This window comes from Morus notabilis, unplaced genomic scaffold (assembly GCF_000414095.1).
Source record: "Morus notabilis unplaced genomic scaffold, ASM41409v2 Scaffold1154, whole genome shotgun sequence".
Classification (NCBI taxonomy): domain Eukaryota; kingdom Viridiplantae; phylum Streptophyta; class Magnoliopsida; order Rosales; family Moraceae; genus Morus; species Morus notabilis.
The window spans coordinates 101,772-117,539 of NW_010359557.1; the positions used below are offsets into that span (position 1 = coordinate 101,772).

The window sequence follows — 15,768 nt, forward strand, 5'->3', positions numbered from 1 at the left end:
TGAAAAAAGGACTAATTTTAACATTCCGGTATAAGTACGGGGTCAATTCATAATTAACCCTATCTTTTAGCACCTTTTGCAAACTTCCTTCTGCTGTGGCTTAAACCCCTCTCGTACCAACTACCAAATACAAAAACCCTAACCGAAGCAGTGGACAGCGAGCGTGAGAATGGGGAAGAAAGGCCAGAAGCAGAAGATCATCCTTCCGCCGGAGCTTCCGCCTGAGACCTCCGACAACGAAATCGAAGTCTCCGACGAGGACTTGCAGTTCGTCGACGAGAACCGAGACTACGCCGGCTTTGTCTCCCGCTTGGACACTCAATCCATCACAAAGTTCGCATTTTGCCAATCCCCTTTTATCTAATTAGATAATCTTAATTCTTGTTTTTAATGTATAACTTTGTATTTGATTGGTTTAAGGTTTCTGTTGAGATATATGATTGATTTGGCATAAAGTTTTGCTTTTTGGATACCAACAGAGGAGGGAACTGCTAATTAGGTTTATTTTTTTTAGGTTTAATTATATATTTATTTTTTGGTTGTTGCTAATTTATCAACTTGGATAGTGAAGATTTTCCACCATATATGTTTCATTGCTAGAAATGTGAATTTGTTGTCTCAGGAAAAAAAAAAAAAAAAGGAATTTTTGATTGTAGCAAACTTGTTTACGTAGAATTTAGGTGAGAAAAAGTGTAATGTCTGATAGAGTTTGGAATTGGAGCTTTAATAAGCTAGAGAGTTCGTTTTTAGTTTCATAAATTTGTGGACAATCTGTCTTTGTTGGTCTAGGCATTTTCTTGGGAACTTTTTTTTTTTTTTTTAAATGTGTTTAGGGCCAATTTTGAAAAAAAAAAAATATTGTTGAGGTCTTCAAAAGATTGAAATTTGTGAGCATTAAGGTTTATATGAATGATAATCCATGACATTTTACGGTGTTTGCAAACATTTCTTTGTTTGTGAGATCTCAGCACAAGGCCCTGTGTTGTGCCTCGAGCAATTTATGTTTACGTTCTTTTGATTCGTTTGTTTAGAAGTCTTCTTGGTTAGTTGCTCTGGTAGATATGTATTTTGGTATCTGGATTGTAAAGTCTATGTATTTTCTGTTTTTTTTTTTTTTAATGGCTTTTCTTCTTCTGACTTGAATTTTGTTTTGCTGCTACTGCATCTGATTAACTTTCTCTTTTCGTACAAAGGCATGTTACTCGTGTTGCTGATGTTAAAGAAGATGCTTTGGAAGCTTTGTATGAGAAGCGGCTGAAGAAAAAACAACTGCAGAAAGAACAAGAGGACAATAAGCTTGAAGTGGATCCTGTTGATGCGCTTCCTGTGAAAACATTGGATGGACAACTTCTCTACCGGACAGGTTTCCATTTGTTCTCATCTTACTCTCTCTCAGACGCAAACTGTTGTCTTTGGGTGTACATTGTGTTTCAAGTTGTAAGTATGGGGGTTCCCCTTGTTACTGTGTGGTATAGCTACAAAGACCTCAAGGCCATCTGAAGAAGGGGAAACTGGTGATGATGATAAGGAAGCTACTGCCGATCAAAGCGTTGTTAAGCTGACAAAGGCTGAAAGGAGGGCAAAGCTTAAGAAGAGTAAGAAAGAGGCAAAGAAACAAGGGACGGAGTTGGCTAAGACTGAGGTGGAACAAACCCCTCAAGCAGCTGTCCTGGTATGTTCTTTTTGGAGGTTCTTGTCTTCTTTTGTTTCCTTTGCGGTTGATATTTTATTTATAGGCTGTGTTTGGTTAAGATGGAAAGAAGGAAGGAATGATATATAACTTAGGTGAGGAAAATGAAGAGTAATGTCAAGACCTTTATCTTTTTGTGTTTGGTATGGATTCCTTCCTCCAATCCTTTCAACTTTTGAAGGTCAAAAGTGGGGTCGTGCAGAGGATTTTAAATTTCCTATCCCTCCTACCAAACAATTATGAGTCTTAAAATCCACCCACTAATCCTCCGACCTCTATCCCTCCATCTACTTTCCCTTCCTATGAAACAAGGCCTTGGTTTTGGTTGCCTTGTAGTTGTTCTATTAACAAATGGATCGTGAATTAACCTTGTCAGGAGTTGGGATCCATTCTTGTAGCTTAGTATTTGTATTTTTTTTCACGACGGTGACACATCCTCGTTAGGTTGTACATAATTCTTATAACTAATACAAGTTTGTTTCCAATAAAAAAAGAAAAAACAGAGAAAAAACAGAACGTGAACTAAAAAAAAAAAAATATTGCAAGTACAATCAAAGATACGTTGAGGATTTGGACATTCTTGTTGAATAGATTTGTTAGAGGTTGTTTGGTACATGTGTTCAAACCCAAACCATTGATTTTGCTACAGTATTTTTCCTCGCCCAAAGAATTTGAATAAAAAAAATTCCTGCCAATAGTTCTCTCACAAAGAATTTGAATCAAAACCCAAATCATGGTTCAAATACACTTCCCAAATGGGCCCTTAAACTGTTTGGGAAGCTATGTGATTTGACATTGTTGATGGCTATAAGATATGCGTGTCATGTTTTCATAATGCACAAGATGCATATATGATGTACTCTTCCCATTCTTCTTATATATATATATATATATATATATATATATATTTAAGTATATATGTATATATGTACACTTTCCATTCTGCTTAAACTACATTATTTTACACAACTAGATTACCTTATCTTGACCCTTATTTTTGTGTGTCGCATAATTACTTTTTTCCCTTTTTGTTTAGGATGAGGTGAAAAAAGATATTACAGCTGAGGAAGCATTTGAAGATAAGAAGCGTAAGATTGCAGAGCTTGGAATTGCAGTGCTTTCCGATCCAGAGTCTAATATTAAATCTCTGAAGGACTTCTTACAAATCTGTAAAGATAATGATCATGCAATAGTCAAACTTGGACTTCTATCTTTGTTAGCTGTTTTCAAAGATATTATCCCTGGGTGCGAGTCCTTGCATAGTATTTGTTATTGCAGTTTTTTTTTTTTTTTAATTATTATTCTTTTTGTACTTGATATTGTTGTTTTAACATTCACTATTTTCATGTGTCCTACAGGTACCGGATTAGGCTTCCTACTGAGAAGGAGCTGCAAATGAAAGTTTCTAAGGATGTTCAAAAGATGCGGTATTATGAATCAACACTTTTATCTTCATACAAGGTCAGTCCTTTTCTTTTGTTTCATTTCTTTCTTTCTTTGTTTTTCCATAGAACTGTTATTGGACAAAAACTGGATTGTCTACTTGTTATGCTTTTTGGTTTTTCAGTCCAACACATCTTCTCATATTATAATTTCTTAGAATCCGAATTTTGAAATTTATTCTTGATGCCATATCTATGGGACTATGGCCATGTGACTATTTTGGCTCACGAAAGCTTTGTTGTTGGGCTTTATTGATGGACTCTGTTCGGGGTTTTTAAGTTTAGAAGTTGTTGGCTTTACCCATGTTTCTGCTTCAGAAGGTAGATGCTTGTGGGGTTTGTTTATGGCCTAAATTTATAAACTAAAGGTTCATTGTAAGTCCCTGATTGAGGGAGAGATGTATGGTTTTGGCTCTAACAAGAAAGCAAAGGTCCTTTGGAGATGTATGCTCATGTCAGTTATGAAAATTCTGTGGCTGGAGAGAAATGCTCGTGTGTTCGAAGACAAAGAAATGGGAATTGAAGACCTGTTTGAGAGAGCCAAATTTTCAGCTTCACTTTGGGCAGCTTTGGATAAAGAATTCAAAGGCTTTCCATTCACGTTGATCATTTTAAATTGGGGGGATGTTATTGGTCGTTAACTTGTTTTATGCTTTCTGAGATTCCTTTTGTTCTTTGATCTTTTTTTCTTCTTGTATTTCTTTTCGTTTTTGCTTTGAGGATTCCTCGTCCTTTTTCCTTGTAAGTGATGATTATTTGTTAATTATCAATGAAAGGCCTTTTCTTATTAAAAAAAAAAAAAAAAAAAACTGGTGGTAGAGCCATAAATTGGGGAACATCAGTTATACATCTATTGCTATTCTTTTGAAAATATGAATTACTTGTAAGTTAATCATGACAAATCATGATTTATTTGTATATTTACTGCATGTTCAATAGGCATACTTGCAGAGGCTGGCAGCTCTTGAAAAACAGTCCTCATTCCAACATGTGGCCATCCGCTGTATCTGTACTTTGCTCGATGCAGCTCCCCATTTTAACTTCTGGGAGAGCTTGTTAGGTGTTGTTGTCAGAAACATAAGCTCCTCAGATGATGTCGTAAGGTTCTCCAGTTTCTATATTCTTTCTACCCTGAGCTTTTAAGAATTTGACAACGCGCCATTGAAAGGTTAGGAACATTGGAAATGTTCTAGTTTATGTCAATATAATAAATTCCTACTTTAACAGGAGACTCTGTTGCTCTACGATAAAGTCAATTTTTACAAACGAGGGCAAACATGGTGGTGAAGCCACACTGGAGGCTGTTCGATTGATTGCTGATCATGTGAAAGCCCATAATTGTCAATTGCATCCTGATACCATTGAGGTATGAGCAGCACTACCACTGTGCTGATATCCTTGCTCCAACTTAAATCGGTCCTTCGTGGAACACATTTCTTTCTTTTCTTTTCTTTTATTATTTTTTTGGCTGTAAACTTATGCCAATAACTGTTCATATTAGTTATATGACGGTGGTTTGCTTTTTGAATTTTTTAAAATATTGTTTTTTGATTTCCTCAATTTAACTTGTTAGTTTTTGTAATACTCTCTCAGGTTTTCTTGCATTTGTCGTTTGCTGAAGATCTTGGGAGGTCTAAAAAAACTGATGAGAAGAATAAAGTAAAAAATAAAAGAAACAAGAAAAGAAAGAATGTGGAGGAGCCAAGTAAATTGCCAGAAAATGACAGAAAAAGGAGTAAGCGAGAGTTGATGTCAAAGATGAGAGGAGAGGTATTTTTTAATCTAAGTCATTTACTGGTTTCTTTCATTTTATTGTTCCTAATTTATATAATGATGGTAAACATTGTGATGGTGTACTAGGTGGAAGCTGATTACAAGTCTGTAGCTTTTACTCCTGATGTTATAGAGCAGAGAAGGATGCAGTCGGAGACACTTTCTGCTGTATTTGAGACCTATTTTCGCGTTCTAAAGCATACTGTGCAACCAGTAGCTGCCAGGTTTGCTCTTGTGCTTGAGTATTATGATTCTACTGTCTGAAGTTTTAAATATCTTGTGTGTATAGTTAGTTGAATTACACTTATTGTGGTATGCAGATTAGGGATGCAAAGTGTTGCATAGCATTTTAGGTTTGAGAAACTCACCCAAAATTGATAGAAACATATGAAATAGGAGGTTTAGATTGGACTCCTTGACACAGTATGAATATGTAATCATTGAATTATCGCGGTGATGTTTTCTTTTTCTTTTATTTTTTCTTTTCTGAAACTTTTCCCGACATTTCAAGTGTGTTATTGTCAAAGGTTATTTATTATAGAAAAAATTCCTAGAATGAGCTGATATAATTGTTTCATTTGCTTTTCGGTTGACCAGCTGAAAATTTCATCATTTGCTTATCTGCAAAGTAAAACCTTGTTTTAATGGTGACAACCCCAACCTACTGTAAATACTAGAAACATACAAACACCTCGGGGACACATATTTAAGCTCAACATGCACACAATAATGGGTAATTTGTTACTGTTAATGAAACCTTATCATCTGTTTGCCCCCCTTTGGTTAGTTTTGAGCTTTATTAATTGTATTTTTTAAATTACATAAGCCAGAATGAGCTTATATATATATCCTATACATAATCTAATGACTAGAAATCTGTTACTTCGATACTATTGTTTGAAATTGGTCATTTATCTAATTTTTAGCGTTCTTTGTGTAATTGCTTGCCTGGTTGGCAGGGTGCCAGATTTTGTTTGCTTTCAAATTTTCCTTGACACCTTGGACTAAATTGTTATTGTACCTTGTTTTGTTGCTCAGCTCTGAAGCAAATGCTGGTGCAAGTGGCTCCCACCCTTTGCTTGCTCCCTGTCTGAGAGGTTTAGGGAAGTTTTCACATCTCATCGACTTGGATTTTATGGGCGATCTTATAAACCATCTACGAATGCTTGCTGCTGGTGGTAGTAACTCAGAAAACACCTCTGGGAAAAGTTTGACCGTATCTGAGCGCCTCCAGTGCTGCATTGTTGCTTTTAAAGTAATGAAGAGCAACCTTGATGCCTTGAATGTTGATCTGCAGGACTTCTTTGTTCAACTGTACAATATTATCCTCGAGTACATGCCTGGAAGGTCAGTTCTAAAGCTTTTTCACTCCAAGATTGTGCCTGAGGACGTAATCTCTGTTAATTGCTTTGAAAACAAATGTGATAAATAACATGCTTTGCATAGTGCCTGGTAATGTAAACCCCGGTGGAGCTTATCATTATTTCTTCTCTTTCTCTGTGAAAATCATTTGTCTTGTAGCTCCCTTATTTTTTGGGTTATAATTTCTCCTTGCGTTGTGACATTTGCTTTGCTTGTTAACACTTGTCTTATGAATTAGTTGCGTTTTGCTATTTTCGTGTAATTTGTGTTTATTTTTGTTGTACAGAGATCAAGGAGAAGTGTTAGCTGAGGCTCTGAAGATCATGCTGTGCGAAGATAGACAACACGACATGCAAAAGGCTGCTGCGTTTGTAAAACGTCTGGCCACTTTCTCGTTATGTTTTGGTTCTGCTGAGTCAATGGCTGGTAGGATTTTTGTACAAGTTCCCGTTTCGTCGTCAAACATGCGTTATAGATTCCTTCTAATTTTGAGATTTTCCTTTGGGACTTTTGCAGCCTTGGTCACTCTGAAGCATCTTCTTCAGAAGAATGTCAAGTGTCGAAATTTGCTGGAAAATGATGCTGGAGGTGGCTCAGTTTCTGGTTCAATTGCGGTAAGCTCTTGTCATACAATTTTACATGGATTCGATGGTCTGTTGCTAATTTACATATTTGCTTCATGTATCTACTCTTTTCCTTTTCTGTTAAATAGTTATGCATTATATTTCATGGGGCCGTGGCCGTCTTGTAGTTACAGAGAATAGGTTTCTGAAATGTTCCGATTTTCATTTAGTTCCTTTGTGAAGCGTCATGCCTATTCAATTATGATTTGGTACTTGCTTCATGAAGTTGCCCAATCAAACAAACTAGATCTTAATGCAAACAACTATCTCTAACTCTCTCACTTGTATTTTATGCACAGAAATTTCAGCCATATGCTTCGGACCCCAATTTAAGTGGTGCTCTTGCTTCTGTTCTTTGGGAACTAAATCTTCTTTCAAAGCATTATCATGGCAACATCTCGACCGTGGCTTCTAGCATTTCAAGCATGAACATTGCGCATAACCAAGTTTTTCTCTCCAACGTATCCCCCATACAAGCTTTCAAGGATATGTCTCTCGAGCAGCAATCGCTTAGCCCACCAAATGATCTCAAGCAATCTAATGGAAAGAGGAAAAGAGGAAGTGTTCCGTTCAGAGCTGAGCACTCTCTTGACACAAGTTCCGTCGACAAAGACAGTTTGAGAAAGAAACTCTCGTCGCATTTCATGCTTCTTCGCGACATTAAGGAGAACCAAAGATTGAGGAGTGAGTTGGATCATGCAACATCATCCTTACAGTTGTATGAAGAGTACAAGCAACAAATGGGAAAAGATAAAAGGGACAAACCCGAGAAACGTGCTCGGTTGAATGGACTGTCCAAGTGATTTTTTTTGTCTTTTCCGGCTCTCAAAATTTTGACAAACTTGCATAATTTATTGCTTTGCGCCTTTTTTTTTTTTTTTTTTTTTTTTTTTTTTTTTTTTTTTTTGAAAGGGCATATTATTGTCATTCATCAATGTGTTTCCTGGTTCTTCTTTTTGTTTTGTGGATAGTGTTCTTATTGAACTTATTGCATGCAACAAAAGTGACTTTCTGTTCATAAAACTTAAAAGAAAAAAAAAAGGTAATCTGAAAAAAGGCCATGGAAAAGTTCAGCTCTTGACCCTTTTCTTTAGCAAACAATCTTGTTGAAAACTCGTTAGAATACTTAATCTTTTTTTTATTTTTTGGGATAATTGTAGAATTTATCTTTTGAGGGGTCTACTAGGACTCTTTAGTGAGTACATTATGCCACCAAAAAAACTCTTGCAATAATAAATTATGCGCCATAAATTTCTATAAAGCAAGAACAAAAAAATACCTGCCAATACGTATGCACCACACATTCCTATAAAATAAGTCAGCCAAATACGTATCCAATTCACATCCCTATGAAGCAAAAATCTAACGAACTTCTAACTGAATATCATCATTTCCTCCAGAGAAGAAGTTATTTCATATTTCATAAGCGTATCTCATCATTGGAGGGAGGCAAATATGTCATTATTTTATTTATTTTCACAGGGCCGTAGCTGAGCCACACACATACGAGTGAAGCTAATTAATTCTAAGCCTATCTATCTCAGAATTTGCCACGTGGCAAAACACTTATCTACTATCGCGCTCCTTCCAAGTCTCCATGCCCCATAATCAAAAACACCAAAAAACAATTACTAGTACTAGTACAAGCAAAGCAAGCAAATAGAGCTTTTGAAGAAATCAAAGCTCTTGCTTGGTGTTTTTTTTTTTGTTAATTTGAGGAAAAAATTTTCAACATAATTTCATTATGGAGACAAGTATCACTTGCTACACTCGTGGAGCTTTCCTTCCTAATATCTCATCTTCGCATTCCATGTCTTTTGTGTCTCCCTCATCCATCTCTCCATCTTTCAACTCCAAGGTATCATCATCGTTATTATTATTATAATAATAATAATTATTATTAACAATAATTTTTATCTACTTATTACAAACACTTTAGCTCTAGTGTTAGAATCATTATATACATGGTGGGAAATTTTCTTTTTCTTCTTGTTTTTTTTTTTTTTACAATGAAAATGTATAGTCAAATGTTAATTGATTAGTATTTAGAGTTTGGAAATGGCTAGAGTAGCATGCAACATTAAAAACGTTTGAAAAATCGGAATTATGCCATTCATGAAAGATTAGTGAACTTTCTAGTTCCTCTTGTTGCTTTACTTTTGTTATGGTTTCATTCATTCTTGAGTTTTGTTTGCTCTTAAGAATGACAAACTAAGACACGGTGCAGATTCTGAAATCGAGCTCGCTGTTCGGGGAATCATTACGCACGGTGCCAAGATCTTCTCTAAAGGTTTCAAAATCGAAGAACGCTTCTTTGCCAGTGACGAAATGCGAGATAGGCGAAAGCTTGGTAAGAACAAGTGACGAAACTATTTTATTGTTTTTGTAAAGCTATGATCAACTCTTAGAAAAAGAAAAAAAAGGTTTAAAACTAATGAGAAAAATGTGATTTATAGGAGGAATTCCTGATAAAGGCGACGCCTGATAAGGGACTGAGGGCATTGCTGAACTCGATGGGAGAAGCATTGAGGACCATTGCCTTTAAAGTGAGAACAGCTTCTTGTGGTGGAACAGCTTGTGTCAATTCCTTTGGAGATGAGCAGCTTGCAGTTGATATGCTTGCAAACAACCTTCTTTTTGAGGTCAGATTGGCTTAATTAATTGTAAATATTCAATCCAAAAATTAGTATTAGTGTTAGGAACCTAGCTCAGAAAATCAGCCAAACACCAATACCACACTCACGCACACCAGAAACAGCAAGAAAATGAGAATAATCGGAGGGAATTTTATTAATCCAATCAGCCAAAAACATCAAATTATACTGAAATGTAAATGATAGAACGGAGAATTCGAGTACTCCGGGAACTCCTAATTTGGTGGTATTCGAGAGACCACTGCTCTCCCTAATCTCAGTCTCTCAAAATCACAACCTCACCTAGTGAGCTACTAAACCCTTTATTTATACTAATTCCTACTAACTCTACCAACCCACTAACCAAACAAGTTTCTAAGTCATTAACGGATAACATTAAGTAATTCAGTTTAATGCTTCCTTGAGGAAAAAACTAGCCTAAATTACGAGTCCTTTCAAGACTTCTAAAAACAAATGCTTCTTTGTATATGAAAAGCAAAAAGCATTTTCAAGTGTTATATTGCATATTCATTATTATCAGTTTTTGTTTTCAACCTCTCATTCCATTATATAATCAATTCTGCTATGTAAGTACACTACTGAAATTATAGTTGAAATTTGTAAGAAATGCAATTTCTGTTCAATCAATGTAAGCTACTTAGCATTTTCCAAAACCAATTCTTTGTTTCTTAATGATTTTATTTATAATTATAGGCCCTAAGGTACTCCCACTTCTGCAAGTATGCTTGTTCCGAGGAAGTTCCTGAGCTCCAAGACATGGGAGGCCCAGTTGAAGGTCTGCAGCTATAACATTCGATATCGGTATTTATTAATCATGATCTGCATATTGTTGATTCAAGCACAAGAAGTAATTGAAAATTATGCCAACATGAACAGGTGGATTCAGTGTGGCTTTCGATCCCCTCGACGGTTCTAGCATCGTCGACACAAATTTCACGGTGGGGACAATTTTTGGAGTGTGGCCAGGAGATAAGTTGACTGGAGTAACAGGAAGAGACCAAGTTGCTGCTGCCATGGGGATTTATGGCCCTAGAACTACATATGTTCTTGCTCTTAAAGACGTTCCCGGGACACACGAATTCCTTCTTTTGGATGAAGGTTTGCTTAATGATCAATACATATGATTCTTTTTCTCAGTATGATTAGAAAATCCACTGGTTTTAAAACCAAAAACTTTCTTGCATTTGATCAGGAAAATGGCAGCACGTCAAGGAGACAACAGAAATTGGTGAGGGAAAGCTTTTCTCTCCTGGAAACTTGAGAGCCACTTTTGATAATCCGGAATACAACAAGGTGATTATCCTTGATCTTTATTCTTTCATTTTGCTATTGGTTTCAAGACTAATTATTTTCAATTATGTGCTCATTTACTAATACTTGTTCATTAATTTCTCACTTAACAGCTAATTGATTACTATGTGAAAGAGAAGTACACTTTGAGATACACCGGAGGAATGGTTCCAGATGTCAACCAGGTCTCTTCAATTAGCCTCTTTCTTTTTCTTTTTTTTTTTCCTTAATAGAAATATGCACATGTTTATGTATATACATATATATAGTATCTCGGTTTTTGGTGGTTGCATGCACAGCCTCCGGTTTTTCTATACCTGACTCCACCATAAGATATAGAGTTTAAAATTCAAATCCTCCACTCCAAAATTAGCAAATATAATAATACATTCCAAATGTTTACAAGTAACATTTTAATGCACTGCAGATTATTGTGAAAGAGAAGGGTATTTTCACCAATGTCTTATCCCCATCTGCAAAGGCCAAGCTAAGACTGTTGTTTGAGGTGGCCCCACTTGGTTTCTTGATTGAGAAGGCAGGAGGGTTCAGTAGTGATGGCCATCAGTCTGTGCTAGAAAAGGTGATTGAGAACCTTGATGATAGAACTCAGGTTGCGTACGGATCAAAAAACGAGATTATCCGATTCGAAGAAACTCTATACGGATCTTCCAGGCTCAAGGGAGCAGTGCCTGTTGGAGCTGCTGCATAAATATTACAGAACTACATGTGATTCTTACTTATGTTTGTAGCTCCTTTCTTTTGTTTTTGTTTTCACTTGGTTTTCTCCTCGAGTAAAAATTTAAAAAATGCTTGATATTCAAAGTCTAGCGAGCTGTGTATCATAGTGCATAATGGGAAGCTTGAAATTAAGACTTTTGAATCATCACGAGGTTGAATCGTTCTCTGCTCTAGGCTTCTTCTTGTGTTATGTTAAAACATGTTCCTCAGTATACTGTGCGTAAAAACATTGTAAAAACAAACATATTGTTGAAACCGAGCTGATGTAGGAGTGCCGCAACTATTCTTCTGAAAGCTGCAACTAATAGGGAGAGATGCAATTAAATACTTTAAAAATCATTTAAGACCAGATTTGGGAATCCACCACAAACACTATTAGTTTGGTCCTTATTTTAAGGAGTCTCTTATAAATCTGTGGACGGACTTGGGTACTTTTTCAAGGCCCAAACTTCGTAGGCCATTTCTCAAATTCAAGTATCCTCAGTGCATCCCAAGCAAAATATAAGACTAGCTAGGGAAAATATTATATATATATATATATAAAGGTGATTGAGAAAAGTTGGCCATAAAATCTCAAACGTGAGACATAAGAGTAACCAAACATATTGTTAAGTTCTGAATGAGTCATGAAGATTTGGACGGCAAGAAACCTTATTATATATGTATATGTATATGTATATATGTATGAAAGGAAGTTTAAACTAATAATAAGCTGATCTGGGGTTGTAGAGAAGATCTTCTGATCAACTGATTCCTTAATAAATAACTAAATGTGATCACAACTGATATTGATGTGAAACTGATATATAATGCATATGATTAATGTCAGGCATGCATGTGAATCATATCTAAACTCACATGCATTTTACATAAAATTGCAACATATAATGGCGCCGAGCCTTTTCCTCGGATTCTCACTCATTATCATGTTCCGTTAAATGAAGATTCTGAATTATACATATGATCAGCAGAGCAAAAATGCTTTCGGCTTTTCGAAATTCATGATTACCCAAAACAACAAACATTTATATATAAATGACTATAGAAGTTGGACTATATTTTGATGGACCAGTCCATATATGTGGCACTAAACGTGGCTGCAAGTGCTTGAAGCCCAGCTACCATGTGCCGAGTTGCTCTCACATTTTCATGCTACTAGCATGTGTTCTCATATATAGTACTTCCAATTATATATATATATATATACACACACACTAATATATATCATAATACGATAATAAATTTGCTTTGACTTATCCAAATATATGAATTTTCTCTTTAGAGACATAATAGAGAAAAGACAATATATAATTTTATTTTTAGCGAATAAGGTCATAGTTATAAATTTTAATTATTACATGAAAGCATAATTACAATTTTTTTAATTAGATAGAACTACTGAATTTTAGAGAATTTTTATGTAAAAAATCAAATTTTCAAATTTGAACCCCATTTACTGACGCGTGACTCCACTACTATATCTAATATGTATATAGTATTTTGATAATTAATCGAATATAGATATATCATAACATAACATGTTTTCAAACTTTGTTCATGTGGTATATATAATATATTGATGCAGCAGAATGAATAAAAAGAGATTTTATCGGTTTAATCTGAATGGAGAATTTCTAAATTCACTTTAAAAAACCCCACGAATGAGAAAACTCCCAAATTAAAAAGGAAACTCAACTCTAATTCAATTATCAAAATATTCAAATCTTCCTAATATAATAGTTAAGTGGCTATTTATAGTCCACTCACAAAACGATGACAAAATACAAACTAACATAAACGATAAACTAGTAACAAAATAAAACTAAATTAGAAAGTTAAAACAAACGACAATAAAATATAAAAAAAAAACTACTAATATATTACATTTTCATTATTTTTTTTCATGTGATCATATACAAGTATATTGAACTCTCATTAAGTATCCAGATTAACATAAAGAGCAATAAAATGCAAGTTCTAGTATTGTATTTGTATACAATATTGTCATGCCTGCAATTGAATTTGTCCTTTGTGCAACTCTAGAGCCATTGTTATCGACATATAGTTATCACCATATATATCTACAATTCATTTGCAGAGATAAAACATTATCCAATAAAAGAGATAACTACTATAAATGTTCATCATTTTAATCGCTTAAATAATTGGATTTTTCTAAGCCTTATCTTCTGGCCGCAAAGCAAGTCTTTGTTCACATTTCCTTTTATTTCTTTCTTTTTCTCTTTCAATTTGTGAGAATTATGCGACATGGTCAAATTTTGTTTGGTTGAAACCATGATGACGAGATGACACAATTTTCAATCATATAATTTTACTTGTCCATCCTAGTGTTGAGATTTTTGGCAAAGTAAAGTTCATCAAAACTCGGCAAAGGTGAAATTCAACCAACACGATTAATATATAAGCAAAGAAAACTTTGATTCTCAGCTTATTTTTTGGTTGATTAATCTCACCTTAATTATTATTTTTTTTTTTCAAAACTTTGTATTAATTTGAACGTACGTATCATTTTAAATCTACAATAGAGTACGCAAGTTAACTTTTCTGATGATACTGATCCCAATTATTCGTTTTTGGTATTATTATATTACAATTAATTGCTTGAGATTTCTCTAAATCAAATTAATATAAGGATTTGGACGGCTCTGAAATGTGAAGTTAAGGTCATTAAATTTTTATTGATAATAGAATTAATTAAGATTTTTCAAGATTGGTTCTACAAATTTGGATCAAAATTACGGATACTTTTCATTCTAGGTGTCACAATACATTGTACATTCTATATATACAGCTAGCACTAATCAAAACATTAGATGGTAAACATTCAAGAATAAATATCGTATCATATCCACATTTTTCAGATGAGAGAAAATGACTTGTGCTAGCTGGTATATATATGCGCCAAAGCAAAATCATAATCTAAATAAAATAGAGCTTAATTAGTTAGTTATTTGTTGAAATGTCAATTTGGTGAGAATGCAGTCTAAAATATTGGAATCTCTTGAAGCCTCTGATATTACTAATAAATTATCTAATTAAGCTCAGATGATGTACGTTTTCTGTTTATTTATTGTATATTCTTTTTGAGGGTATTAACTCAAAAGCAAGATAATCTTCATTGTCATGTGTCAAAACTTGGTGCTCCCCCTACACTTAGTTAAAACCTTTTTTGAAAAAAAAAATCACAAAATTATTGACGATAATATCAAGGTATTTTGCTAATTAAAGGACAAACAGCTATTATGGGTTGTATTGAAATCTCAACACATATATTTAATATCAAGAAGAATAATCTAGATAATTGAAAAAAAAAACACCCCTATTTGAATGTTTGTTTATTGCTAGCTCTTATAGCTAGCTAGGCACATGTGACTAACTCGTAACCGAATTTGAACTTTTAGCTCTATTCGCTCAACCAAAACTCCTCTTTTTTTTTTGTTTTTTTTTGTTTTTGTTTTTGTTTAAATCTTTTCTCATTTGTTTTTTCTTTCTTTTTCTCCGTTTTCTATAATAATAGATACGTGCGTACCCCCTTTTGGCTTTTTGTGAACAATTTCATACATGTGACGAAAATTAAGAAAACGTAAAATTAAGAGAAAAAACTTTAGAGAGAGAATAAAAAAATGAAGAACCTTAAAGCTATATTTATAGAAAAAATTTCAGCACTATTCACAATTTTTATTTACATAGTACTTACTATCTACGGTTACTATTTGCACAATAAGTTTTGACATGAATAATAACTTTAACTGACATGCATAGTAACTTTGATTGAATAGGACTTCTACTATTCATAACACTCTCCGTTAGATGTCCACCATTCATGATGCCTCAAGCTATATTTATAGAAAAAATTTCAACACTATTCACAGTTTCTATTTACACAGTACTTACTATCTACGGTTACTATTTGCATAATAAGTTCTGACATGAATAATAACTTTAACTGACATGCATAGTAACTTTGATTGAATAGGACTTCTACTATTCATAACACTCTCCGTTAGATGTCCACCATTCATGATGCCTCATTAAAAACCATGTCAGGAAAAATCCAGTGGGATAAAAACCATAGCAAAGGAAAAAAGAGTACATCATTATCTATACGTGTTTATGCAGCCTCGTTAAAACCTTATTAGGAAAACCCAGTGGGATAAAACTATAATAAGGGAAAA

At 34.3% G+C, this 15,768-nt stretch overlaps 2 protein-coding genes across 2 annotated transcripts; both read left to right on the top strand.

The window, feature by feature from the left end:
• The first annotated feature begins 147 nt into the window (after nt 1-147).
• Nucleotides 148-7,750, top strand: LOC21399291 (nucleolar complex protein 3 homolog). Its single transcript, XM_024163372.1, has 13 exons — nt 148-333; nt 1,194-1,363; nt 1,476-1,672; nt 2,727-2,935; nt 3,049-3,151; nt 4,072-4,235; nt 4,360-4,498; nt 4,726-4,902; nt 4,993-5,129; nt 5,944-6,252; nt 6,554-6,693; nt 6,784-6,881; nt 7,190-7,750. The coding sequence occupies exons 1-13, from the start codon at nt 170-172 to the stop codon at nt 7,691-7,693; spliced, it is 2,511 nt and encodes an 836-aa protein (XP_024019140.1). The 5' UTR covers nt 148-169; the 3' UTR covers nt 7,694-7,750.
• Nucleotides 7,751-8,505: 755 nt separating this feature from the next.
• LOC21399292 (sedoheptulose-1,7-bisphosphatase, chloroplastic) lies at nt 8,506-11,717 on the top strand. The gene is made up of 8 exons (XM_010094725.2): nt 8,506-8,748; nt 9,118-9,240; nt 9,347-9,532; nt 10,238-10,319; nt 10,421-10,642; nt 10,737-10,837; nt 10,948-11,019; nt 11,262-11,717. The coding sequence occupies exons 1-8, from the start codon at nt 8,635-8,637 to the stop codon at nt 11,541-11,543; spliced, it is 1,182 nt and encodes a 393-aa protein (XP_010093027.1). The 5' UTR covers nt 8,506-8,634; the 3' UTR covers nt 11,544-11,717.
• Nucleotides 11,718-15,768: the final 4,051 nt, after the last annotated feature.